Source organism: Oncorhynchus mykiss, chromosome 7 (assembly GCF_013265735.2).
Source record: "Oncorhynchus mykiss isolate Arlee chromosome 7, USDA_OmykA_1.1, whole genome shotgun sequence".
NCBI lineage: Eukaryota > Metazoa > Chordata > Actinopteri > Salmoniformes > Salmonidae > Oncorhynchus > Oncorhynchus mykiss.
Window position 1 is genome coordinate 12892216 of NC_048571.1, and position 25628 is coordinate 12917843.

Consider the following 25628-nt stretch of genomic DNA (forward strand, 5'->3'; position numbering starts at 1 on the left):
TTCAAATGTATTATATCATGTATTCCATAATGTAACCAAATGTTAGCGCATGGTGCATGATGATTTTGAAAACTAGTTTTAAATTGTCTACTGTGGTCTTGAAAAGTACTCTTATCCTCAAAATCCGAATATGAGCTGAAAGGGAAATTATTACTCAAAACTCATTATGGGAAGAATGATTAACTACCACAAGTCTCTTTTCCCTTCATTCATAAGATTATATATGGTGTAGCATACCAGATATGTGTTATACTTTTAGTGGCTTACACAGGGCAGTTTTAATGGAATAAAGTCATTTGATCAAATGTCACTGATATATTTTTTTTTAATAAAAAAAATCATTCAATACTGTTCGTGCTAGTGTGGAGTGGGTAACAGGTGCGCTATCTCACTTTATTAGCTGGATGCCTTGCCATACGTGACAATGACTTCCAATGAAATCCCAAGTTAAAAAACATTGGGATATGGCGGGAATCCAAAATGTTTATAAAACGGTGAAACGAGGTAAAGTCTTATTGACAATTATCTGAATTTTTTTTTAATGGGATTGCTGCTGTTTCCCAATGTTCTTGAACTTGGGATTTCATTTGAACTGTTTGTGTTAATATCAGAGAGTACATGCCCCTTATCATCTTTATTGCTGCAGCTGCATACTTATTGACCAGTGAGTCTTTCCTTTCCTCAAATCACTTTCTGAGTCTCCAGACCTCCACCTGTTCACCATACAGGTAAGTGAAATACAACTACGCACACTCAATACACACAAACAAAGATACACAGACTGAGCGTCTGCTAAATGGTATATAGACAGTATATATATTATTTATAAAAGGAAAACGTATTTGACACAGACACACATACACACAGTCAATGTAGGCTAGCTACTCACATACTTAGAACCCAATGTTATATAGACACTAAGGTCGAAACATTATCTAAGTGAAGGGAGAGGCTAAGGCACTGGTAAACTGGACAGGAACTGAGCAGAGGTACTTGGACTAAAAGCTAAGAGAGACAGTGAGACTTTTAGATTGAGAACAGTCACAGAGCACTACACAGCTGCGTTCACCCTACAACCATCAGGTGAGATGACCTGTCTGAGTTAGGTAGATACAGTATATACATTCAGACACTATGTACATTTAGACACCACCATTCTCTCTCATCCACTTTTTCTCTTCTTTGCTTCTTGTCTTGTTCACAGGATGTTGACGTTTACGTTGTTGCTCCTGGCTTTGTCAAGTAAGATTCTGAAAGTTTTTAATGTTTTTTTTTTTTTTTGACAGACGAGATTCCTCAAATTGAGAATAACTGAAATATTACAGTATAGACTGCTTATGCAAAATGACTACATTTCACTATATCAATGTACTGTAACGTTGGACTTATTCCTTGCTCTTTTGGACTTTGTTACAATAAATTCTTAAATTCTCATGTTAGATTATTTTTCTGGCACAGTGGTTAATAATTGTACCAATAGTGCAGTGGTTCTTTCTCAATGTATGTTCTTGTCTGATCAAAATAAGCGCATGCCTTGTATAACAAGGTCAAAGTTCAAGGGCAGTGTGTTTGTGGGCTGGCATGCATGCACGTGTGTGCATGTGGGTGCGTGCATGAGTATGTTCATTTTTGCAAGTGTGTGTATGTATAAATCTGACCATGCCTCCCCCACTTTTGCTCTAGATTATAATATTTACTGATTGTATGTTGTGTCCCCCCAGGTCTCCATGCTGCCCCACTGAGGGATGATGTAGTGGCACCCCCTAGAGGTAGGCTTCAGGATCGCAAGGTCCTGGTTCTGCCCTGGAGCGTCCCAGTGAGGGATCATGTTGTGTCATCCCCTAGAGGTAGACTTCAGGATCGCAAGGTCCTGGTTCTGCCCCGGAGCGTCCCAGTGGAGGAGCGCAGACAGGGAACAGAGCCCTCCAGACGCTTCATCATGGACCTGAACACCGGCCTCGTCAAGGAACATATCAACGAGATGGACAGGAGAGTGGGACTAGGTAAAGGGCTTTGAAATGTTACATTATCCAGAAATTGTATTTATTTTTTACATTTAGGGTTTTATATATTGTCTTTCTCCCCTGGACACAGAAAGCACAGGTTTTCTAGCAGTCCTACAGACATTAGCTTTGGAAGATAAGGCTTGCTGAAAACAGTGTAACAGATATTGCTGAAAACAGTGTAAAAGATATGGCTGAAAACAGTGTAACTGATATGGCTGAAAACAGTGTAACTGATATGGCTGAAAACAGTGTAACTGATATTGCTGAAAACAGTGTAACTGATATGGGTGAAAACAGTGTAACTGATATGGGTGAAAACAGTGTAACTGATATGGGTGAAAACAGTGTAACTGATATGGCTGAAAACAGTGTAACTGATATGGCTGAAAACGGTGTAACAGATATTGCTGAAAACAGTGTAACAGATATGGCTGAAAACAGTGTAACTGATATGGCTGAAAACAGTGTAACTGATATGGCTGAAAACAGTGTAACTGATATTGCTGAAAACAGTGTAACTGATATGGGTGAAAACAGTGTAACTGATATGGGTGAAAACAGTGTAACTGATATGGGTGAAAACAGTGTAACTGATATGGCTGAAAACAGTGTAACTGATATGGCTGAAAACAGTGTAACTGATATGGCTGAAAACGGTGTAACAGATATTGCTGAAAACAGTGTAACAGATATGGCTGAAAACAATGTAACTGATTATGGGTGAAAACAGTGTAACTGATATGGATGAAAACAGTGTAACTGATATTGTGTCTGTATATCTCTCTCTCTCTCCAGTGTACGTTCCTCCCTCTGTGGATGAGTTCAGACAGGGAACCGAGAACTCCCAGAAGACTCTGGTGGACATCAGGAGCGGACGCATCATCAAACCTGTCGGAGAGATGGAGAGAAGCATGATAATGACTCCTCAGGGTGAGAGAGTATGTGTTTATGTGTGTATTTGTAATTGTAATAGAGAGGGAATATACTAAAACTTTCTTGAGCACTTAACCCATGTATTTCCTATCCAGAGCCTATGGAGGTCCCAGTCCGGAGGAGAGTGGGAGGATGGGTGAGGGCTGATGTTCTGCCTGGGAGTCTCCCAGTGGAGGAACGCAGACAGGGAACAGAGCCCTCCAGACGCTTCATCATGGACCTGAACACCGGCCTCGTCAAGGAACACGTCAGTGAGATGGACAGGAGAGTGGCACCAGGTACAGGGCTTTGAAATGTTACATTATCCAGAAATTGTATTTATTTTTTCATTTTGGGTTTTATATATTGTCTTTGTCCCCTGCTCCTCTCCTCTCCAGTGTACACTCCTTCCTCTGTGGATGAGTTTAGACAGGGAACCGAGAACTCCCAGAAAACTCTGATGGACATCAGGAGCGGACGCATCATCAGGCCTGTTGGAGAGATGGAGAGAAGCATGAAACAGATACTTCAGGATGAGAGAGACAGATTCCAAAGTACAACAGAAGTTTGTCTTTTTTTGATATACACTAAATATATATATATATATATATATATATATATATATATATATCTAAAAGCCTGTCCACTTGAATTGCTTATTCAGTGGCCCTCTCCTTCTCCCTGTAGATGTGAGGCTGGTCGAGGCTGAGGTCCGGAGCATCCCAGTAGAGGAACGTAGACAGGGAACAGAGCCCTCCAGACGATTCATTATGAACCTGAACACCGGCCTAGTCAAGGAACACATCAGTGAGATGGACAGGAGAGTGGCACCAGGTACAGGGCTTTGAAATGTTACATTTTCTGAAATTGTAATCTCTAAAAAAGGAAATAAGTACACTGCTCAAAAAAATAAAGGGAACACTTAAACAACACAATGTAACTCCAAGTCAATCACACTTCTGTGAAATCAAACTGTCCACTTAGGAAGCAACACTGATTGACAATAAATGTCACATGCTGTTGTGCAAATGGAATAGACAACAGGTGGAAATTATAGGCAATTAGCAAGACACCCCCAATAAAGGAGTGGTTCTGCAGGTGGTGACCACAGACCACTTCTCAGTTCCTATGCTTCCTGGCAGATGTTTTGGTCACTTTTGAATGCTGGCGGTGCTTTCACTCTAGTGGTAGCATGAGACAGAGTCTACAACCCACATAAGTGGCTCAGGTAGTGCAGCTCATCCAGGATGGCACATCAATGTGATCTGTGGCAAGAAGGTTTGCTGTGTCTGTCAGCATAGTGTCCAGAGCATGGAGGCACTACCAGGAGACAGGCCAGTACATCAGGAGACGTGGAGGAGGCCGTAGGAGGGCAACAACCCAGCAGCAGGACCGCTACCTCCGCCTTTGTGTAAGGAGGAGCAGGAGGAGCACTGCCAGAGCCCTGCAAAATGACTTCCAGCAGGCCACAAATGTGCATGTGTCTGCTCAAACGGTCAGAAACAGACTCCATGAGGGTGGTATGAGGGCCCGACGTCCACAGGTGGGGGTTGTGCTTACAGCCCAACACCGTGCAGGACGTTTGGCATTTGCCAGAGAACACCAAGATTGACAAATTCGCCACTGGCGCCCTGTGCTCTTCACAGATGAAAGCAGGTTCACACTGAGCACATGTGACAGACGTGACATAGTCTGGAGACGCCGTGGAGAACGTTCTGCTGCCTGCAACATCCTCCAGCATGACCGGTTTGGCGGTGGGTCAGTCATGGTGTGGGGTGACATTTCTTTTTCTTTGCTCGCCAGAGGTAGCCTGACTGCCATTAGGTACCGAGATGAGATCCTCAGACCCCTTGTGAGACCATATGCTGGTGCGGTTGGCCCTGGGTTCCTCCTAATGCAAGACAATGCTAGACCTCATGTTTTATTTATTTATTATTTATTTTACCTTTATTTAACCAGGTAGGCAAGTTGAGAACAAGTTCTCATTTACAATTGCGACCTGGCCAAGATAAAGCAAAGCAGTTCGACAGATACAACGGCACAGAGTTAGTTATGTGGCTGGAGTGTGTCAGCAGTTCCTGCAAGAGGAAGGCATTGATGCTATGGACTGGCCTGCCCGTTCCCCAGACCTGAATCCAATTGAGCACATCTGGGACATCATGTCTCGCTCCATCCAGTTATCTTACTAGCTAGGTGTTTAGTTAGGTAACTAGTGGTTTGTAGTTTAGCCACATGGTGTACATATCCAGCTCTTAGCTCCCTCAGTAGATGCCTACTGGAGAACTTTTATTTGTATTGCTTTTAATCTTTTTAATGAATGTATATTTTTAACACTGTTCTAGCTAGCTATTTGTGTAGGTAGCTATCAAGTAAACACAATGATGAGTAGCTTTGAGTAAACGCACCACAGACTGTCCAGGAGTTGGCGGATACTTTAGTCCAGGTCTGGGAGGAGATCCCTCAGGAGACCATCCGCCACTTCATCAGGAGCATGCCCAGGCGTTGTAGGGAGGTCATACACGTGGAGGCCACACACACTACTGAGCCTCATTTTAACTTGTTTTAAGGACATTACATCAAAGTTGGATCAGCCTGTAGTGTGGTTTTCCACTTTAATGTTTAGTGTGACTCCAAATCCAGACCTCCATGGGTTGATACATTTGATTTCCATTGATAATTTTTGTGATTTTGTATTTAATAAGATTATTTCATTCATTCAGATCTAGGATGTGTTATTTTAGTGTACCCTTTATTTTTTTAAGCAGTGTATTTAGGGTTATATACACTGTGTGTACAAAATATTAAGAACACCTTCCTAATATTGAGTTGCACCCCCCCTTTTGCCCTCAGAACAGCCTCAATTCATTGGGACATGGACTCTATAAGGAAAAGCATCCCACTGGGATCCTGGCCAATGTTGACTCCAATGCTTCCCACAGTTGTGTCAAGTTGGCTGGATTTCCTTTGGGTGGTGGACCATTGTTGATACACACAGGAAACTGTTGAGCGTGAAAAACCCAGCAGCATTGCAGTTCATGACACAAACTGGTGCGCCTGGCACATACTACCATACCCCGTTTAAAGGCACTTAAATATTTTGCCGTGCCCATTCATACTCTGAATGGAACACATACACAACCCATGTCTTAATTGTCTCAAGACTTAAAAATCAGTCTTTAACCTGTCCCCTCCTCTTCATCTAAGCTGATTGAAGTGGATTTAACAAAGGACATCAGAAGGGGATCATAGCTTTCATCTGGATTCATCTGGTCAGTCTATGTCATGGAAAGTCGTTCATAATGTTTTGTACACTCAGTGTATATTCTCTTTCTCTCTCTCCAGTGTACACTCCTTCCTCTGTGGATGAGTTCAAACAGGGAACCGAGAACTCCCAGAAAACTCTGATGGACATCAGGAGCGGACGCATCATCAGGCCTGTTGGAGAGATGGAGAGAAGCATGAAACTGACACCTCAGGGTGAGAGTGCTTGTGTGCACAGTATGTGTGTGTACAGTATGTGTGTGTTTGTGTACTGATGGAGTATGCTTGCTCTCCTTCTCCCTGTAGATGACAGGCTGGTGAGTGCTAAGGCTGAGACTCACTCAGAGAAAGAGTGTGTTGGTGAGGTCATCGATGGCCACTGCTATCAGTTCAACCCCACACTAATGACCTTCAGTGAGGCAGAGGTGAAATATACACCCAGTCAGTCATATTCACTTTTCTCTTAAACAAACAGCTCTCCTAATATTTGTGTGTGTGTGTGTGCGTCCAGTCCTCCTGCAGCATTCTCTCCCCTCACGGACACCTGGCCTCCGTAACCAACGGCGACCTGCACTCCCGCCTGGTCTCTATGGTGATCAGGGCCACCAAGAGTCCCGTCCTCACCTGGCTGGGTGGAGTCGTGAAGGTCAGTACTCCATCACCCCCTCACTCTTGTTCAATCAGAATGTCTAATAGTAACCAAGCCATTTTCCAAGAGTTTTAATGGTGTGTATGTGTGTGTGTGTTGTGACCCCTGCAGGATAAGCAGTCAGAGTGGACCGACGGGTCCCCCTGGGGCTACAGTGATTGGATGCCCGGTCACCCAGACACACAGACAGACAAGCAGGCTTGTCTGGAGATGTTCAGAATTGGTGAGACTCATACCTTTAAAAAGTATTTGATATCTATATTGACAACCTTTTAAGTATTAACAACATAATATTTTCTATAAATAACAGGTTATATTGTGAAATGCTACCTTAGAGACTGTTGATAAATAAGGCTATAAATCATAAAAAGTCTGGGAAGGACCCAGATTAACTTGGTTTTGGTTATGAGAGCATATTGTATTATAAGATTTCTGTTCTTTCTTGACCATAACATTCTGATACTGTTTTAATCAAAAGGTCTATTAGACACAATCAAAGTTAGATCCTTAAAATTGGATTATATGGTATATGAGTGGTCCATTTAACAACATTGTTATTTGTTCCCTCTCCCAGATGAAAGCTGGTGGACAGCAGTGGACTGTGAACTGAAGAGAGCTTCCATCTGCTCCTTCCCCATGGCAGCATAAGAGGCATGCACTAACTGTAGAATTAGAATAAGTAGAATGGACATTACAATGCACTATGAAAGGGACTTGTCACTCAATGGAAAGTTGTAACATACATAGAAGACAACAGAACCTGATGGAGGTCCCACACAATAGAGAAAACGCTGTTCATGTTTGGGTGCGTACTGTCTTTGCCTCTGTCTGTTATAAGCTGTCGGTGTAGTGAAGCACTTCGTTTATCTATGGGTAATCCCCCCCCCATTGGTAGTGATATCAGGTCTCACCAGTAACCAGTAACCAAGTGATGTCAACACATGAAGTGTTCTATTGAAGTGTTCTATTCTGTCACCATCTTGAGTGACATTAAAAAACATAGATTAAAAAATATATATATCCATTCTACACATTCTGTTTCCATGCAGTAATCCTGTGAACCATAAACCATCTGCATCCTGTTTGTATTAAATTGTATGTCCTCCCTTCTTAAAATAAAAACGGAGCATTTTACATGGTGTGTCTCTTGTGTTCATTGTGAAATGAAAACAGCTGGAGATGTGTTGTGCCTGAAGCTGTTTCAATGACGCAACAGGTCCAAACTCTTCCCCTACTCCAACTGTCTGAATATACTGTTTGAATAGTACATACTGTATAATGAAATCCAAAATAAATTAACTGGAGCCAACTGATCCAAACCGTATAATCTTTGTCCACGCTTATGAATGAGACACTCCTGTATGGCAGGTAGTCATAAATTATACAATAGGCTAGACTACTATCTACTGCCTGTCTATATGAACAAAAATACTTCGAGAAAACAATTAGCTTGAGGAAAACTACAAAAGTGAGACCAATAGATAAACGAAGTGCTTCACTACACCGACAGTTTATAACAGACATAGGCAAAGACAGTACGCACCCAAACATGAACTGCGTTTTCAGTCTGTCGATGTGAGATGGGTTGCAACCAACGACCGGTGTCGGTCTATGCTGCTGCACATGCGCTGAACGGGCGCCACGGAAAACACATTGAGGGATTACTAAAGACATGGCGGCCAACATCGAGCAAATTTTTCGCGATTTCGTAGTAAATAAAATAAAAGAAATTGAAGATGAGAGTCAAGATATCATGTAAATATGTTTTTATACATCCTACATTACTGGCATGAATAGTTTGTTCGGACAATTTGAGAAATGTATACTTTTCTGTGCTGGCCTACAAGGTTAGCTAGCTTGCGTGTCCGGCAGTACAAAGTGCAAGGCATGCAGTTGTTGTGGCTACAACGTATTTAGCTAGCTAACTACCTGACTAATAACACGATAGTCTCCTGGGTTGGTTCTTGCAAAGATGATTATACTGTGGTTATTGGGTTCAAGCAAACCAGGTAGCTAACGTGGCACCAGGTACAGGGCTTGTAAGCACTACGCACCTTCCTAGCTAGCTAATCATGCTAAATGTGGATTGCTAACAAGCCAACGTTAGCAGTTTACCAGGACGCGATCTCTTTGCTAGAACTCCCCCAACACGTTACACAGTGTGCAAAGGCAATGCACATCATTTACACACACGCATTTTGGTTTACCTGGATTTTAAATGTAGCTAACTAACTTATGTCAAAAGCAATGCCGGGGACTTAGTTATGTCTTTGAGTTTTCACGTTACACAGTCACGTTCTAATTTGAGGTTAACGCTAAATAACTAACAGTAGCCACCTCACTACACCGACAGTTTATAACAGACAGACAGTACACACCCAAACATGAACAGCGTTTTCACTAACAGTAGCCACCTCGCAGGGTGGGTATAATTTGTGTAACGTTGCAACAGGAATCTGTTCCAAAAACGTCGTAAAGTACAAGGTTGCCAACAAACAACGCATACAAAGAATGATCAATTCACCTAGCTAACTAGCTGCCAAATAGGCATCAACCCACCACGTAGCTTATTCTTAATGTTTGTCCATAGGCTAACAGAGTGAAGACAGACATTTTTCGGAATAAACGTGGTGAGTGACACATTTAGTGAAATAGCCCACTCCCTACCCGGTATCTGATTCTGCCGCTATACAATGTTGTATGCGTTGTTGTTGGCAACCTTGTTATTTACGAAGTTTCTAGAACAGATTCCTGTTGGAACGTCCCACAAATTATACCCACCCCTACCTCGCATGTCAAATCACATTTTATTTTTGTCAGTCACATGAGCCGAATACAACAGGTGTAGTAGACCTTTCAGTGAAATGCTTACTTACAAGCCCCGTCAGTTATTATGTAGACTACGTTAATCATTCAAGCTCATACACACTTATATATATATATTGTCCATTAGTTGTGTCCAGTGTCATGTTAAAAACCAAGACCCTTGCTGATAAGAAAGTTGAGTGAACCTACTGTAAGTTCAAGTACAGGTGTCATCTCATACCTGCATTCCCTCTATTAAGTCTGACAGATGAAGGCCATCCCAATGGTAAAACTGCAGAAGGAGCAGATGGGATCAACAACACACAAGGTCAGTAACACAAGGACTGTATCTCAATAGTCCAAAGTGATATTCTCTCTGCTCCTTTCCTTTTTGCACTGATACTACAGTTTTGATCAGGTGAAAGCATCTGTTTCAAATGAAATTGTAATGTACTGTATTATTTATGCAGATAAAGATGGTGTAGCCAATAAGGAAGAGGGTGCTGTCCCACAAAATAAACATAAGAAGCACAAGAAGCACAAGAAACACAAAAGCAAAAAGAAGAAACGTAAGGAAGAGAAAGAGAGCGGCTCAGAATCAGCAGCAGACTCTGATGGAGACAAGGCAAAGACTGGTAAATAGTCTCAAGATACTACTAAGCATATGCATAACAGCAGTGGTGGACCTTTTCAGTTTGATGTTAATAATCAGCAGACTACTTAAAGGTCTATTATGTAGCTTTGTGCACGACGCAATTCACATTGAAATGTGAGTTCTAGATCTGTCATTCTCATTGAACGCAAGTTTGATGGTAGATCTGTTTACGCCATTTTACAATGTTTTGGGTTATTGAAAATAAATTTCACAGCTGTTTAGCTAGATGGTACAGTGATTCTCTACACAAAATGTTGCTTTTTGTCACAAACAATTTTTAGCAACCAGGTAATGTCAATTTCTACATATTGCACCATTGAGTCAAATGTCATGATGATTCATTTCTAAAATATTGTCATTAATTCCACAGGGGAAGAGGATGACGGGAGATCCAAGCGGCATAAACGACATTCTGGGAAGAAGAAGAAAAAAAAGCAGAAGAAAGATGGTGACAAGTCCAACAGCTCATCTGGGTCGGAGTCCGAGTCGAAGCCTCAGCCTGGGAACAAGGAGAGCAAACCTCAGGATCTGCCTGATATCATCCCTAAACTAGAGGAGAAGTGTCCGGAAAAGTCCTCCTCCAGATGCTCACGGTCTCGTTCAGGCAAGCGCAGGTCCAGATCCAGGGACAGGAGAGGGAGATCCAGATCGAGGTCCGGTAGAAGACGTGGCGGACACACACGTTCCAGATCACGGCACCGGAGGTCCGGGTCACATTCTAGAAGGTCTGGGTCTGCCAGGAGAGGCAGGAGAACCCGGTCAAGGTCCCTCGTGATCTTGAAGAAAGACAGACGGTCTAGATCGAGATCCAGAAGGCGATCGAAATCTAAGACGAGATCTCAGTCGAGACACCGAGAGATGAGTTCAGGATCTCCCTCTCCTTCCAGAAACGACAAATCCAAATCCAGGTCTGCCTCAAGAGACAGCCAATCGGCCGAGAAGGATCCCTCTGCTGACCTGGCTGAAGATGAGTCTGCTGTGAAAGACGAAAACTTAATGGTTCCTATCGATCCGCCAGCCCTAGCTTCCGGAAGCAGCATTGAGGGTGTCGTCAATATGGCCACCCCCACTGGAGGAGGGTGGAAGCCAATACCCTTCTTAGGCGACAGCAGTAAGGGAGAGCCAGCCGTTTCCTCCCAGCCCTCTGAATGTCTGACGTCTCCACAGAAGTGCCCTATTCCTCCTGAGGTGCCTTCAGGTGAGCAGCATGAGGCCTCCACTGACCACCAGTCAACGTCAGCCTCTGATCCTAACCACAGCTGCCAGCCAACTGGTGAGCCAGGGGAATCGGATGGACCTGTTACTTCAGAAACCTTGGATGGCTCTGTAGATTCCTTACCCCCCAAAACAGATGCTAGTGGAGGAGACAAGGTGACACCTCAGGGTGAAGAGCTGCCTGCCTCACCTCAACCTAAACCACAGCCAACATCTGGAGAGGCAGAGACGACAGAGAAGGAAGGAGAATCTTCAAAGTCCAGGTCTCCTTCAAAGAGGAAAAAGTCGAGGTCAAAGTCTCCTGATCAGAAGAAACGCTCTGATGCAAAGTCCTCCAAGAAGAGGAGGTCCAGATCCAAGTCTCCGGGGAGGAAAAGGAAATCGAGGTCCTCGTCGCCAAGCCGCAAGAGGAAGTCCAGGACGCCGTCTCGGAGGAAGAAGTCTCGCTCAAAGTCCGGGACGAGAAAGAAGAAATCACGGTCCAAGTCCAGAACGCGGAACAAGCGCTCGAAGTCTAGGTCACCGAAAAGGAAACGATCCAAGTCACGGTCTCCTGCTCGGAGGTCAAAGAGGTCAAGGTCACGCTCCGGTTCGCGGCGGAGGGGTAGGGGTGCATTCGGCAGCCACCAGCTTAGCCAGAGGGACCGTTGGAAGCGTGAGCCAAGCCACTCCCCAGTCCTTATCCTCCGCAAGAAGAGGTCTCCGGCACGCAACAACCGCGACACCAGCAAAAGCCCGCCACGACTCACAGAGCTGGGTAAGCATGTCATGTATTTGAACTGAATAACTTTATTTTCCCCAATGGTAACTTGACAAAAACACCGGTGTACAGTAAGTCTCAATGCAAGTTTGTGATGTGTTCCTCATCCCTCCTCACAGATAAAGACCAGTTACTGGAGATTGCTAAGGCTAATGCAGCCGCCATGTGTGCCAAGGCCGGGATACCCATCCCAGAGAGCCTGCGACCCAAAGCTGTCCTCCAGCTGCCTTTACCCAGCCCCAACAACCCCATGTCCTTCTCCATGCCCATGAATATGAACATGCCCATGAACATGTCTATGAACATGCCTATGAGCATGACCATGAATGCAGCTATGGCTAGCATGACAGCTGCCACAATGACTGCTGCCCTGGCCAGTATGGGATCTATGGCCTCCATGCACCAGATGGCCCCGCTCCCCAGCATCACCAACAAGCCCCCGCCAGGTCCCCCCCAGCCCAACATGGCCACCATCGAGGATGTGAAGAGGAAGGTGGCCAAGCAGGCAAACAGCATCAGCATCAAGGAGTTCACTGACGTAAGTGCTCTTCAATGTCATGATGATGATAATCAAGTAATAATATGCTTTGGAGAAGATTTACTAAGCATTTGTCCTGGTGCAAAATGTAGTCCTGCACCCTTTTCATAATAAAACACAAGACATTCAATTGTATGTGGAAATGGAAACACTGACCCTCTAGCTGTGTCCTGTGTGTTTCTGTAGAAGTGTAAGAAGATTGTGGAGAAGGGAGGGGAGCTGGCCCTCGCTGAACCCCGTATATCTGACGACGAGGACGACGGCAAACCGTTTGGACGAGCCGCCCTGAGGGAGGTCAAGGGCATCTCCTTCAGCCTCAATGTAAGAACATGGAACACACACACACAGCATCATGTCTCTCATTAATATACAGTACATTTTGAGCTTAAACATTTCCTTATTAATAAACAATGTATCGAGGCAGTTTGAACTGATATGTAATTTTCAGAACATAGTTACTGTTTGAACATAGTTAAATACGAGTTACTGTTTAGATACTATGTGGGACTGAAGAGATGTGCCTAACTGGGTGAATGGTTGAAGTGAACTGCAGTATGCTGTCTGTTTTGCCCTGGGCTGATGTTAAGAGCTGTTTCTATTGCTGCCACATAACATTTTACAACATAAGACTGTTTTTGCTATTGAGCCAACATAGGCAATGGGCAAAGCAGACAGCAAGCCTCCTTGGGCCCAGAACCAAACCAGGTAGATTTATACTCTTTTGCACTTTCCCACAAACTTCCATCCCAAGGAGACCTCAGTCATGTGCGTGAAGTTTGCTGGTTGAAGTGCACTGGAGATACATCTCCCTGATTGAGACTGGGCCCAATACCTGCTATGATAACCAGCCATTCCTCTTCAACCATTCCCCTTGTTGAAACACACCTCTTTGTCTTTTTATATTTTTTCCCTCCCATTTTTTAAACAGTAATCCCCCCTCCCCCCGCCCCTCCTACTCCTGTGCTGCCCCTCCTCCTCTCTCAGAACGCATCCGTGCGTCCATCTCCGGCGTTGGCGGTTCGGAGCGAGGCGGCGTTCGCCAAGGAGTTCCCCGTGTCGTCGGGCTCCCAGCACAGGAAGAAGGAGGGCGACGGGGGAGGGGCTTACGGAGAGTGGGTGACCGTCGACAAGAAGGCGGAAAAGGCCAAGGTGGCGGCGACCAAGGCATTGGCAACGGCTGCCAAGGAAACTTCGCCTGGGGATGCGCCTTTGTCTACGGTGTCCGTGGCAACGGAGGAGCCAGCGGTCGTCAAGGAGAGTGATAGTGTGTTCCCGGAGCCGCCGCTACAGGTGGGATACGGAGGGGAGGGGGAGGGGGAGGAGGGGGTAAGGTGACACTAAGAGAGATGAGGGGGTTTTAGGAGAGTTGTCGTGTAGGAGGGAGAGAAAGTGAGTTGAGATATTATGCATTTCAAAATCATATGTGTTAAAAATGTGATTTTAGTTTTAACCCAGTGTTTTACCACATGTAGTGGTTTGGATCAGTGGTTTCTGAAATGGTAGGTCACTGCTGATTCCTATTGGGATGTAGTTTGAGACCAGGTTCTATTGTTACACAAAGTAGCTAGAAACATTGATGTGGTTGATTTTAAAGTAGAAAAGTCCAAAAGCCTTAGGTGGGTTGTCATGCTCAGCAGGATGAAAAATATTTGGGAACCACTGGTTTAGATGGTATGGTGAGTTTAGTTAGAATGCCATACCTGTGCTCCTCATCTGACCCTATAGCAGCATTGACTGGGTTTAGCTGGAATAGCTGTTTCTGAGGGCGGCATGTAAACACTGACCCTCCTCCTCCCCACCAATTCCAAATTGAATGTACAATCAAGGGCATTATTTGACCTCTCAAATCTCAGAGCAATACCATTTAATAATCTGACTCCCAGGCGATGACAAGTGGTTTAGAATTGAGTTATCGATCAGTCATCAATCGTCAGATGGGCAGACCAATGAGAAATCAGGTGACGTCATCCGTGACCTTGTTGTTAATTTGTGCTTATTTTGTATTTGATGCAACTGTTATTAAACAAAGCTGGCTGAAATTCCACAGGTTGCGTTTTATTTTTTGGGGGGGTGTACAACTGTACTAATACTGATGACTCTAAAAAATAAAAAAAAAGACAAATACTGATGACTACATAGATGTAAGTAGTTTCATATAACAACTGATCTAGGTCTCATGGAATAAGTCTAGATTTCTTTCTTGTATGGTGAATGGATTTTCCTTATTCGTTTTACCGGCTGTTCATTGGGGGGTGTGTGTGTGTGTGTGTGTAGTATTGTGTTTTTGCATGAATGACGTGTGAGTGTGTGTGTGTGTGGCGCTGACTCCTGTGTCTCCCCCTCTAGCCTGTAGACATCACCCAGGCAGTTGGTGAGAGGATGAAGGCCCAGAAGCGTCTGGCCGAGAACCCGTACGACGTCAGCGCCATCTGCATGCTCAGCCGTGCTCAGGAACAGGTAAACAACAGGCGTTCGTAGAAGCATAATGTACACTCTTTCCACCTCCTTTCTCACACACTAAAACCTTCCTCTCTGTTAGGTGGATGCATGGGCCCAGTCCAACACCATCCCTGGTCTGTTTACAGGTTCTACTGGAGCAACGGTGCTCAGCTCAGAGGAGCTGTCCAACAGCGGACCACAGGCCTGGATTAAAAAGGTACCGTCCACTGTCTTACCCGCTCTCCACCCCAAACATACCACCCCACTACCCTACAGGTGTCTGCATCGCCCATGCCCACTGGTGTACCCACTTCACACGCCTTCCACAGCCTGCTCCCTAATCACCACCCAGCCCTAGTCAAATAACTGAATGGCTGTACGCATAGAGCCAGACATATACTGTATTTAGTTTGACAAGTGTTCTGTTGATGAAGAACACACTGGGTTAGAATGGAGTAGTTCCACTGTTACTCAGTGAAATCCAGGTCAGATGTAACGTCCCCGAAACGTGGGGTCCACTGCTACCATGGCAACCCTTGTTAGCTCTAACGCACATAGTTTACTGATGTGTGTGTGAGTGAGCATCTGTTGTCTGTATTGTGTGTTTCTGTCTGCGTCAGAAAAAGATGCTCTGGCTGTAAAGGAAGCCTCTTGTTTATGTTGCCTCAGCCTGATATTTGCACTGCAGTCTGTAACAGTGGTAACATGATGAACCCAGACTTGAATCTTTAATCTGACATACAGAGATGAACAAACATCTCCCTGCACTTCAATCACCCCCCACCCCTCCCCCGCAACACACACACACACATTCTGACTAATTACATTTCCTGTGAAGTGGGTACACCATGTTAAGGGTAGTGATGCAGATTCCTTACATGTGACATTCTTACCAAAGCAGGTGCAAATGCAGTACTGACACCCGGCTACTAGTGGTGCTCTGGTCTGACACCCGTCTACTAGTGGTGCTCTGGTCTGTGCACTAAATAGAGTCCCCCTCGGAGTCGGAATAGGGACTTGGAGAATGAAAGAGGGAGGGAGGGGAGGAAGAGGAGAGCTGGAAGTAAGTCTGCAGACCCCAGAACCCCCGCTTGTCCTCTAGCACCCCAGGGCAAGGCAGAGATTATGGGTCCGTCTCAGTAGTCTAAAGATGCTTCCTCGTCTCTTTCCTTGGATTCACACTGATCTCAGAACAGGGGAAAGGGAAAAGCACTTCTTTTACTTATCCTGCCTTTTCAGATCAGGTCAGATATGGTTGGGGACGTTAGGTGAGGAAGTGACTTTAGACTATTCAGATGCACCCTAAGACAGTTTACTTTAGTCTCTACCGTCACGCTGTCTCCCTAAAGCGGTGTCTCCCTATCACTCCCCCACACCCAGTCACACAGAATGTCATCAGGCCCAGAGATAACCATAGTCCTCTGTCTGTGGACCCCGTCTGAACCCTCCTACCCTGTAGTGTTTCTATAGTGGGCTGTTTGAAGCCAGTGGGTGTAACTGTACCCTAAACCTTCCTGAGCTCTGTAAACACACAGAGACGGGGCTACTGTTTTAAACGACACATCCTGAGGAATCTCTCTTTCTCTGGTTAAGTAACACATTGTCACATTTAGCTATAGAGAGAGTGATGGATCAGCTGAGTTCATTCTTCATTTAATACGACACGTCCTTCAGATGCTATGGGCAGATGTCATGGACATGTTCAGAGACGTGATATAGGGATGAGAGTGCATTGATCATACTAATGTTAGTGATGCATTTTGCTAGCATTACAGCAGCTAACATTGATTTACAGCAGCTAACATTGATTTACAGCACGCTAGCATTGCAGCAGCTAACATTGATTTACAGCACGCTAGCATTGCAGCAGCTAACATTGATTTACAGCAGCTAACATTGATTTACAGCACGCTAGCATTGCAGCAGCTAACATTGATTTACAGCACGCTAGCATTGCAGCAGCTAACATTGATTTACAGCAGCTAACATTGATTTACAGCACGCTAGCATTGCAGCAGCTAACATTGATTTACAGCACGCTAGCATTACCAGCATATGGACTGTGTTGTTTGTGTGGTTGTTGGGTGCCCCCAGCAACCAGTCATTCCGTGCATTCCGTTTCCCAGTAGATGAGCGGGGTCTAGTTTTAGACCAGTCAGTGGTCTCCAACCCTAGTCTAGGCTGTGCAGGATTTTGTTCCATCCCAGCATAGTTGTATAGGTTAGGGCTGTAACAAAAACATGCACATTAGCTTCAGGACCACTGCCTGAGGGAGAACTCTGTTCTGAGGGACCTAGGCTAGTTACAGGTGTCCATGGACATGCCTGTGCTCTTTCCCTTGCCCTGGGGGAGGCTGCAGTCAGAAGTTGCTCCTAGTCACAGATCTAGGATCAGCTTCCCTTTCGCAAATCCTAACTCCAAGCTGACCACGTGTCTAGGGGCAACTTCCTCCCAGTCCTTGGGGCAGCCCGAGGAAGGGGGTCGATAAGAGGGGTCTGGATTGGAGCAGAGGGAGAGAGGTGTGGGTTCACAGGGGTGACCTGTGAACTTTCACCTCTGTGTATTGGACACTTGTTTCAGGGTCAGTCCTTGTAGCTGTCCTTGTTGCCATGGCCACAGTCAGGCCCCCCTCATTTCCTGTCTGATGCTGGGCCGGTGATGAGGGGCTAGGTACGTACACCACACAGCGCCTTACTATACATCTTGTGTAACCGTGTGTGTGAGAGAAAATGTGTGTGTGTGAGAGAAAGAAATGAGGTGTCAAGGCACAGCGCCCTCTTATTTACCTACATGTGGTATAATGTGTGAAGAAATTTCTCTTGGCTGTATCTTGAGTTTCACCACAGAATTTATTTCATTTCATCTGTATTCTTAATGTGTTTTGAAGTTTCTCTAGAAATGTTCTCTCAAACACACAATTTTCAAAAGCTGCCACCACAGTTATTTCTAGTGTTTCACATAGGGGTAGAGGTTACTACAGACAGAGTAACACACACGCACACGCACACACTCACTGTTATCCAGAGGCATGTGAGTTGTCCTGAAGGTAGTCTCTAACTCAAGTCTGACTGTGACAGTGGTGTGACTGGATGAGGTGGTTGAGATGTTTTCAAGGTAGAAACTAATTGTCTGCTTTCGCCTCTGCCTCTCCCTCTTCACTCTCTTCCTCCTCACTCCATGGTTCTCTCTTCTGTTATTCTCTTCTCTTTCTCCCTCCCTTCTCTCCTGCCTCTCTCTCTCTCTGTAGGACCAGTTCTTGCGAGCAGCCCCGGTGTCGGGAGGAGTAGGGGAGTTTCTCATGAGGAAGATGGGATGGCGGACGGGGGAGGGGCTAGGGCGACACCGCGAGGGCACTGTCGAGCCAATCATAATTGACTTCAAGACCGACCGCAAAGGTGAAATGAAGTGACCCATGCTTTCCACCAAAGCATTATGCATCGCAATATTATTCCAGAAGGCTATTGATGATGCTTAATAATGTGTGTTATTGATGATACTTAATAATGTGTGTTATTGATGATACTTAATAATGTGTGATTGATGATTAATAATGTGGGTATAATCTGACCGTAGGTCTGGTGGCTGAGGGAGAGAAGACTCAGAAGTCGGGCGGTATGGTTGTGATGAAGGATCTACTGGGTGAGTACAACATACACACAGGATTTTAACTCTCACTCAATTTACCAATATTGCATTTTTTTTGTATTGATTTAATGAATGTATTGACCATCTGCCCCCCCCCCCCAAGGTAAGCACCCGGTGTCTGCTCTGATGGAGATGTGTAACAAGAAGAAGTGGATTCCTCCAGAGTTTGTTATGGTGACCCACAGTGGCCCAGACCACCGCAAGAACTTCCTTTTCAAGGTGTGGATACGCGCTATAAGCCTGTGTGTTTGAGTGGGTTTGTTTGTTAGTTTATGGATGACTTTGTCAGATGGTTTGTGTTATAACCTCTTCCTCTCTCTCATCCCCTTTCCTCCTCTCTCTCTCTCTGTACCCCAGGTGGTGGTAAATGGTCAAGACTTCCAGCCCGCGTCAGCCAGTCCCAATAAGAAGCATGCCAAAGCCATGGCTGCTACGGTGGCTCTGCAGGCCATGGGAGAGGTGGCAGGGGACACAGGGCTTTATACAGGGCCTGTGTTCACCACTGCTACCACTGGCCCACTGTTCTCCTCCAACGTCTAACACACACAGTGAAACACACTCAGACTGAGATACAGCGCTTGCACACTTGAGTCGCAGACCCTTCTGGCTGACAAGGACATATAGAATTTGAAGTCACCCGCCAGGGAACGATGATTTGTATTGGAATGTCCGTTCTATCAAGTCTTATTCTGTTTTGGGCCTACACACCACAAGCATTCAGAAGAGCCGTATCTGTTGCCTAATGGTCAACACTAGAAGATCGTGTTACTCTGTAAGCAAAAGAAACTTACTGATATTTTAAAACAGTTCCGTAACTCAGTTTTTTAAAAATCCTACTTTGAATGTTTATCTTATGTGTTGAAGCTCAAATTACGTTTTCAAGAATCAGTTCATAGTGTTAATGCATTTTGGGAGAATTTGAAAACCCCCACTATTCTCCTCGTGACCAAATCGTCAATATCAAATGTTACCCATTTGGAACATTCATTTTCAAAGTGATTCACACTTGATAGTTCTGTCTCATTTTGGACAGATTAATTTACTACTGTCTTAAGTTGAGCTTTCTCAGTCCGCTTTTGTTGGTAGCGTTATTTACAATGTCTGTATAAAAACAATTGTAAAGTGTTAGCTGAAAGCGAAGAGGTGTGGGTAACCGTTATGGTCTGGAATATCAAAATAAAAATGTTTTTATCTGATTAATTAAATGATACAATCCTTTGACTGTGTGCGTAAAGTACATTTTCTCATGTTGTTTATACAGACGAACGTGTCTTTCCAATGTTTATTTGCCATGCGCTCACAACACACGTTTATTGTACATCCAATACTGTGTTTTCAAACGCTGCAGTTCAGTATTTGAAGACGGTCTCCCCGCCCTCGTCATCATTCCAGCACTTGTAGCAATAAACATATTTCCTGGTGCAGGGACAGCTATTAATAGGAATACTATATATGGACAGAGCATAGAAGGGTTCATCTGAGGCCTTGAGTCCAATCCCACATTCCAATACACAACCTCCAAAGCATTCAGCGGACGTAGCAGTGCAGACATCAAACGATCTGACTTTTCACTGGCAGCTCAGATGAGCGGTTGATCCAGCATCGCAGAGGACAAATGCATAGAGGCTGTAGCTCTAATGTGGCTAAGATAATGTAGCATTTTCCGACTATTCACACATACAGTGCGTTTGTATTTTATGTTGCAGCCTTATTCTAAAATGGATTAATTAGTTTTTCTTCCCCTTATCAATCTATACACAATACCCCATAATGACAAAGCAAAAAGCTTGGCATAAACGTATTTGGGGAGTTTCTCCCATTCTTCTCTGCAGATCCTCTCAAGCTCTGTCAGGTTGGATGGGGAGTGTCACTGCACAGCTATTTTCAGGCCTCAACAGATATGTTAGAGCGGGTTCAAGTCCGGGCTCTGGCCGGGCCACTGAAGGACATTCACAGACTTGTCCCGAAGCCATGCCTGTGTTGTCCTGTTGGAAGGTGAACCTTCGCCCTAGTTTGAGGTCCTGAGCGCTCTGGAGCAGGTTTGCATCAAGGATCTCTGTACTTTGCACTGTTCATCTTTCCCTCGATCCTAACTAGTCTCCCAGTCCCTGCTGCTGACAAACACCCCACCATGATGCTTCCACTACAATGCTTCACCGTACGGATGGCTCCAGGTTTCCTCCAGACGTGACACTTGGCATTCAGGCCAAATAGTTAAATCTTGGTTTCATCAGACCAGATAATCTTGTATCTCATGGTCTGAGAGTCCTTTAGGTGCCTTTTGTCAAACTCAAAGTGAGCTGTCATGTGCCTTTTACTGAGAAGTGGCTTCGGTCTGGCCACTACCATAAAGGCCTGATTGGTGGAATGCTGCAGAGATGGTTGTACTTCCTGATGGTTCTCCCATTTCCACAGAGGAACTCTGGAGCTCTGTCAGAGTGACCATCGGGTTTTTGGTCACATCCCTGACTAAGGCCCTTTTCCCCCGATTGCTCAGTTTGGCCGGGAGGTCAGCTCTAGGAAGTGTCTTAGTGGTTCCAAACTTCTTACGTTTAAGAATGATGGAGGCCACTGTGTTTTTGGGGACCTTCAATGCTGCAGACATTTGTTGGTACAATGTGCCTCGACACAATCCGGTTTCAAAGCTCTACGGACAATTCCTTCAACCACATGGCTTTGTTTTTGCTCTGACATGCACTGTCAACTGTGGGACCTTATATAGACCGGTGTTTGCCTTTCCAAATTATGTCCAATCAATTTAATTGAGCACAGATGGACTCCAATCAAGTTGTAGAAACATCTTAAGGATGATCAACGGAAACAGGATGCACCAGAGCTCAATTTCGAGTCTCATCCCAAAGGGTCTGAATACTTATGTAAATAAGCTATTTCTGTTTTTTTTATACATTTGCAAAAATGTCTCAAAACCTGTTTTCAATTTGTCATAATGGGGTATTGTGTGTAGATTGATGAAAGAAAAAAAGAATGTAATATATTTTAGAATAAGTAACAAAATGTGGAAAAATCAAAGGGGTCTGAATACCTTACGAATGCACTGTATACACTTTAAAAAGTTACTAGTCCTGAATGAATTATCATTTGATGTAATTGACTGGCCAAGAGTCACCAGATAGACCCAAATCTGAATCAGTCTGATTAAAAGAGAATGAAAACTATGTTTTTCAGCCCTCCAGAACCATAATTGAATGACCTTGCCCTAACCCTTGTGTCTACCCTCTCTTCCTAATGTGGGTCTAGGATGGAATCTTGTTGAGAGCCAGCAGAGGGAAGAAGATCAGAGCTGTAACCAGCAGAACCCCGGTGATTATCCCGAGACGCACTAGCGGAAGGGTCTTTGCCCACACTGCCAACACGTCTTCTGGATCCTCTGGGCAAGGAGGAGGGAAGAGGAGGGAAGAGAGAGAATAGGGGGCCACGGTAACATTGACTACGTCTTCCAACATTCATCTACAGTACTTCTAAAGCATTTAGAACATAGCACTCACCGAAGGTTGCGTCAGGTGATGATGGTGTCATCTCTGTCTGCACTAGTATTGGCTCAGATGTCGTCACTGTAATGATGTAATGAAATGTTACCAGTATGTCCCAGCAATAACGAAAACAATAAGCAAAAATAAGCATTGGGGAGAAAATAGCTTTCAAACGTTGCAACACCTGTACAGTACCTTGCATATCCTCCTTATCTTGGGTCACCAAAGTGAAGAATGTTATTGGGTTCTCACTGTCACCGCTAGTCCCACTGAAGTCTGAGCTACTGGTGACATTCTCTGTTCCTGTGTTACAAAAGGGAAAAACACTGAAAAATCTATGTTACTAGCGCTCACATTCAAAAACAAGGAGCACAAATTAAAGAACAAACTCAATGTCAATCAGTGTGTGTAGGTCTACCTGTTAAGTTATATCGGTCAGTGTTTGTAGGCCTACCTGTTAAATTATATAGGTCGGTGTGTGAAGGCCTACATGTTAAGTTATATAGGTCAGTGTGTGTAGGCCTACCTGTTAAGTTATATAAGTCAGTGTATGGCTCTAGGATGGTCAGAGAGACACCCTCTGGTATCCCACTCTTAGGGTCCTCGAAGCCCCTGGACTTGTAGAAGCAGCGATAGACTCCCTGGTCTTTGAGCTCCGTCTTGTAGATAAACAAGGACAGGTCACCATTCTCCAGCAGGTTGTTGGGTGGGAGAGAGAGACGGAGGTCTTCTTCCTTAGGTCCCTTGTCGTCTGGGCCAGGGTTAAGGGTCATGATCTCCACATCGTCCTTCAGCCATTGGACGTAGATCTGGCTGGTGGGCTGGGTCTTGGGGATGACACCGTAGCAGGGCAGAGTGACCGGGCTTCCCTTGAACAGCGTGATAGAGCGTGGAGGGTCGGGCTCTGAGAGAGAGAATGGATGGAGAGTATTAGAAAAGAGTGAGGGATGAGAGAGGATGTGATAAGCATAAATTAAGATAATCAAACATTCCAAATGGTACACCCAAAATGGCCGCTGGTCAACTCCACCAACCATAGAATGCGGCTCTGAATGGGAAAGCCTGAAAACAGACTTACCCTGAACCTTGAGCCAGACCGTAGAGATGGTCTTGCGGCCCAGCCAGATACACTCGTACATCTCCTCATCGCTCAGCACTGTCTCCTGGATGGTCATAGAGAAGTCTCCATCTCTCATCCTCTCTGCTGGGGGGAATTCCACCCGGGAAGAGAACCCCAGTGTCGTTTTGACCTCCACCCCCTTGGCCCCGTCGTCCCATCTGGCCTCACCAAGGATGTTCCCAACCTCCATAGAGGCCACCTCCTGCCCCATGGCCTCCCAGCGGACCTCCCCCTCATCCTCCTGGCCCAGGTAGGAGGAAAAGTTACAGGGGAGGGTGACATTGTCTCCGTACCCCACCTTCAGCTCATACACGGAGGAGAAGGTAGGCACAGACACTGGGGGGATGGATGGACAGATGGAGAACACAGCATGTGAGAGAGGGATGAAGGATGGGAAAAAGTTTGAGGGAGAGAGAGAAGGAGAAAGGGGTGAATAGATGATTAGTCAGAAAGGAAGACAGACAGGCAGAACACCTATGTACATTATGCTACAGATCCATTTCTGTGTCCAATACCTTTGTATGATAATGACAGAAAGAGCAGAGGTATAGCAAAGATCTCTAGTTTTAAACAAATAATGACACAAGCTTTTGGAAAATAGAGAATGCTTATTGATGAGTTTCACATGATTGAGAGAGTAGTAGCTTAGGTCTCAAGAAACTCACCAGCTTGGACTGACCTCAAAATCACCAAGAAGCCTAAAAAAATCATCTTGCAAGATGTCTATCCCTTGAACACCTATAAAAAAAAATATTACAAAAATTACAAATAAAAAAAGTTTTTATTTTATAGAATACATCTGGAAAGAAACAAATAAGTTATTAGAAGGGTATTAGGTCTGGTAAAAAAGTGTTCAAAATATATTGGAAATGTAGCCTAAATCCCACTCATAGCCAATCAATAAATCGATAAAATAATCCGTTCAGGGTCGGGTGGATGTCGCTGATCTCTCGAGCCGAAAACTTTTGCAACAGAACAAGTCACCGTGAAGGGTGCCCTTACCGAATAACTGGTTATCAAGGCGAGTTAAACAACGAACCGCAAGAAACGGGTCTGCGCACGGGTTAGACTTCAGCCATTGGCAAGAGGACGTCCTCTTTTTTTTAACCGTGAGAAGCAGATGTCTGTGTCAGGACTCACATTATGAGCTATTATTTAGTTTATATTAATCCAACCACCCTATAGAGCCCCACGGTGGAGGTGTCATAATACCCATAAAACCTGGCGGTCAAACAGGGAAATTAGTCGTTTTTGCACCATTAATTTCTCTCATAGGGGATTTTAGAAAGACTTAAAATGAGGGCTGTGTTTTGTGTAGGCTTACCCTGGCTTGACATAAAATATGCACACAAACTGTTTAGACTGGGAGGCATACAGTAAGTTTAACACTAAAACTGAAACAAAATAATATAAAACAAACGAAATAAAAACTAGCAAAGTGGATCTGAAAACTGAGACAAAAACTGAATATAAAACCACAGAACTATAATAACCTTTACATGAACACAAAGCAGACTGAATTTTGGATTATTATAACAATAATTGATAGTATCCAGTCCAGTGTTTGGTCATAAACCCCCTCTATCAATCCTGTTAATTTGGACATCTGGTGCGTAAAGGTAGCCAATTTGCACCATTTAACTTTTACACCTATTTCACAAGTGTAGTTCATCTATAGCTATGCTCCTATTTACTCATCAAGATGCAGCTATGCAGATCAGTGGACTCAAACGTTTGCAAAACATTCTTATAGCAACTTACTATGTAAACTGAACAAAAATATAAACGCAACATGTAAAGTGTTGGTCCCATGTTTCATAATCTGAATTTAAAGATCCCAGAAATGTTCCAAAAAGCTTATTTCTCTCATTTTGTGCACACATTTGTTTACATCCCTGTTAGTGAGAATTTCTTCATGATCATTACACAGGTGCACCTTGCACTGGGGACAATAAAAGGCCACTCTAAAATGTGCAGTTTTGTCACACCACACAATGCCACAGATGTCTTAAGTTATGAGGGAGCATGCAATTGGCATGCTGACTCCAGTAATGTCCACCAGAGCGGTTTGCTGATTTCAAAGTTGTGAACACTGTGCCCCATGGTGGCAGTGGGGTTATGGTATGGGCAGG

At 44.5% G+C, this 25628-nt stretch overlaps 3 protein-coding genes across 5 annotated transcripts; 2 read left to right on the forward strand and 1 right to left on the reverse strand.

Moving 5' to 3' along the window:
• Positions 1-603: 603 nt before the first annotated feature.
• LOC110527323 lies at positions 604-7962 on the forward strand. The gene is made up of 12 exons (XM_021608518.2): positions 604-728; positions 1205-1242; positions 1722-2003; positions 2802-2936; positions 3035-3217; positions 3317-3472; positions 3606-3752; positions 6261-6395; positions 6486-6604; positions 6691-6825; positions 6940-7051; positions 7403-7962. Exons 1-12 carry the CDS (start codon positions 619-621, stop codon positions 7474-7476), a joined length of 1626 nt encoding a protein of 541 aa, XP_021464193.2. The 5' UTR covers positions 604-618; the 3' UTR covers positions 7477-7962.
• A 421-nt stretch (positions 7963-8383) lies between these two features.
• LOC110527322 (protein SON) lies at positions 8384-20106 on the forward strand. Of its 3 annotated transcripts, none has more exons than XR_002474121.2 (13): positions 8385-8583; positions 9894-9961; positions 10104-10268; positions 10659-12260; positions 12383-12801; positions 12988-13122; positions 13786-14091; positions 15148-15258; positions 15341-15457; positions 17821-17910; positions 18488-18635; positions 18814-18879; positions 18989-19040. XR_002474121.2 is itself a non-coding variant. In XM_036982615.1 (13 exons), exons 1-13 carry the CDS (start codon positions 8501-8503, stop codon positions 19423-19425), a joined length of 3519 nt encoding a protein of 1172 aa, XP_036838510.1. In that variant the 5' UTR covers positions 8385-8500; the 3' UTR covers positions 19426-20106. The 3 variants fall into 3 exon arrangements, 1 of the variants encoding a protein (XP_036838510.1); XM_036982615.1 differs by lacking the exon at positions 17821-17910 and adding an exon at positions 19243-20106 and having other exon boundaries at positions 18989-19104; XR_005052508.1 differs by lacking the exons at positions 18814-18879; positions 18989-19040 and having other exon boundaries at positions 8384-8583; positions 15341-17910; positions 18488-18546.
• Positions 20107-21842: 1736 nt separating this feature from the next.
• Positions 21843-25378, reverse strand: LOC110527324. The gene is made up of 7 exons (XM_021608520.2): positions 24499-25378; positions 24162-24234; positions 23455-23832; positions 22903-23280; positions 22572-22679; positions 22392-22457; positions 21843-22273 (listed from the first exon to the last, which is right to left on the reverse strand). The coding sequence occupies exons 2-7, from the start codon at positions 24205-24207 to the stop codon at positions 22140-22142; spliced, it is 1110 nt and encodes a 369-aa protein (XP_021464195.1). The 5' UTR covers positions 24208-24234; positions 24499-25378; the 3' UTR covers positions 21843-22139.
• Positions 25379-25628: the final 250 nt, after the last annotated feature.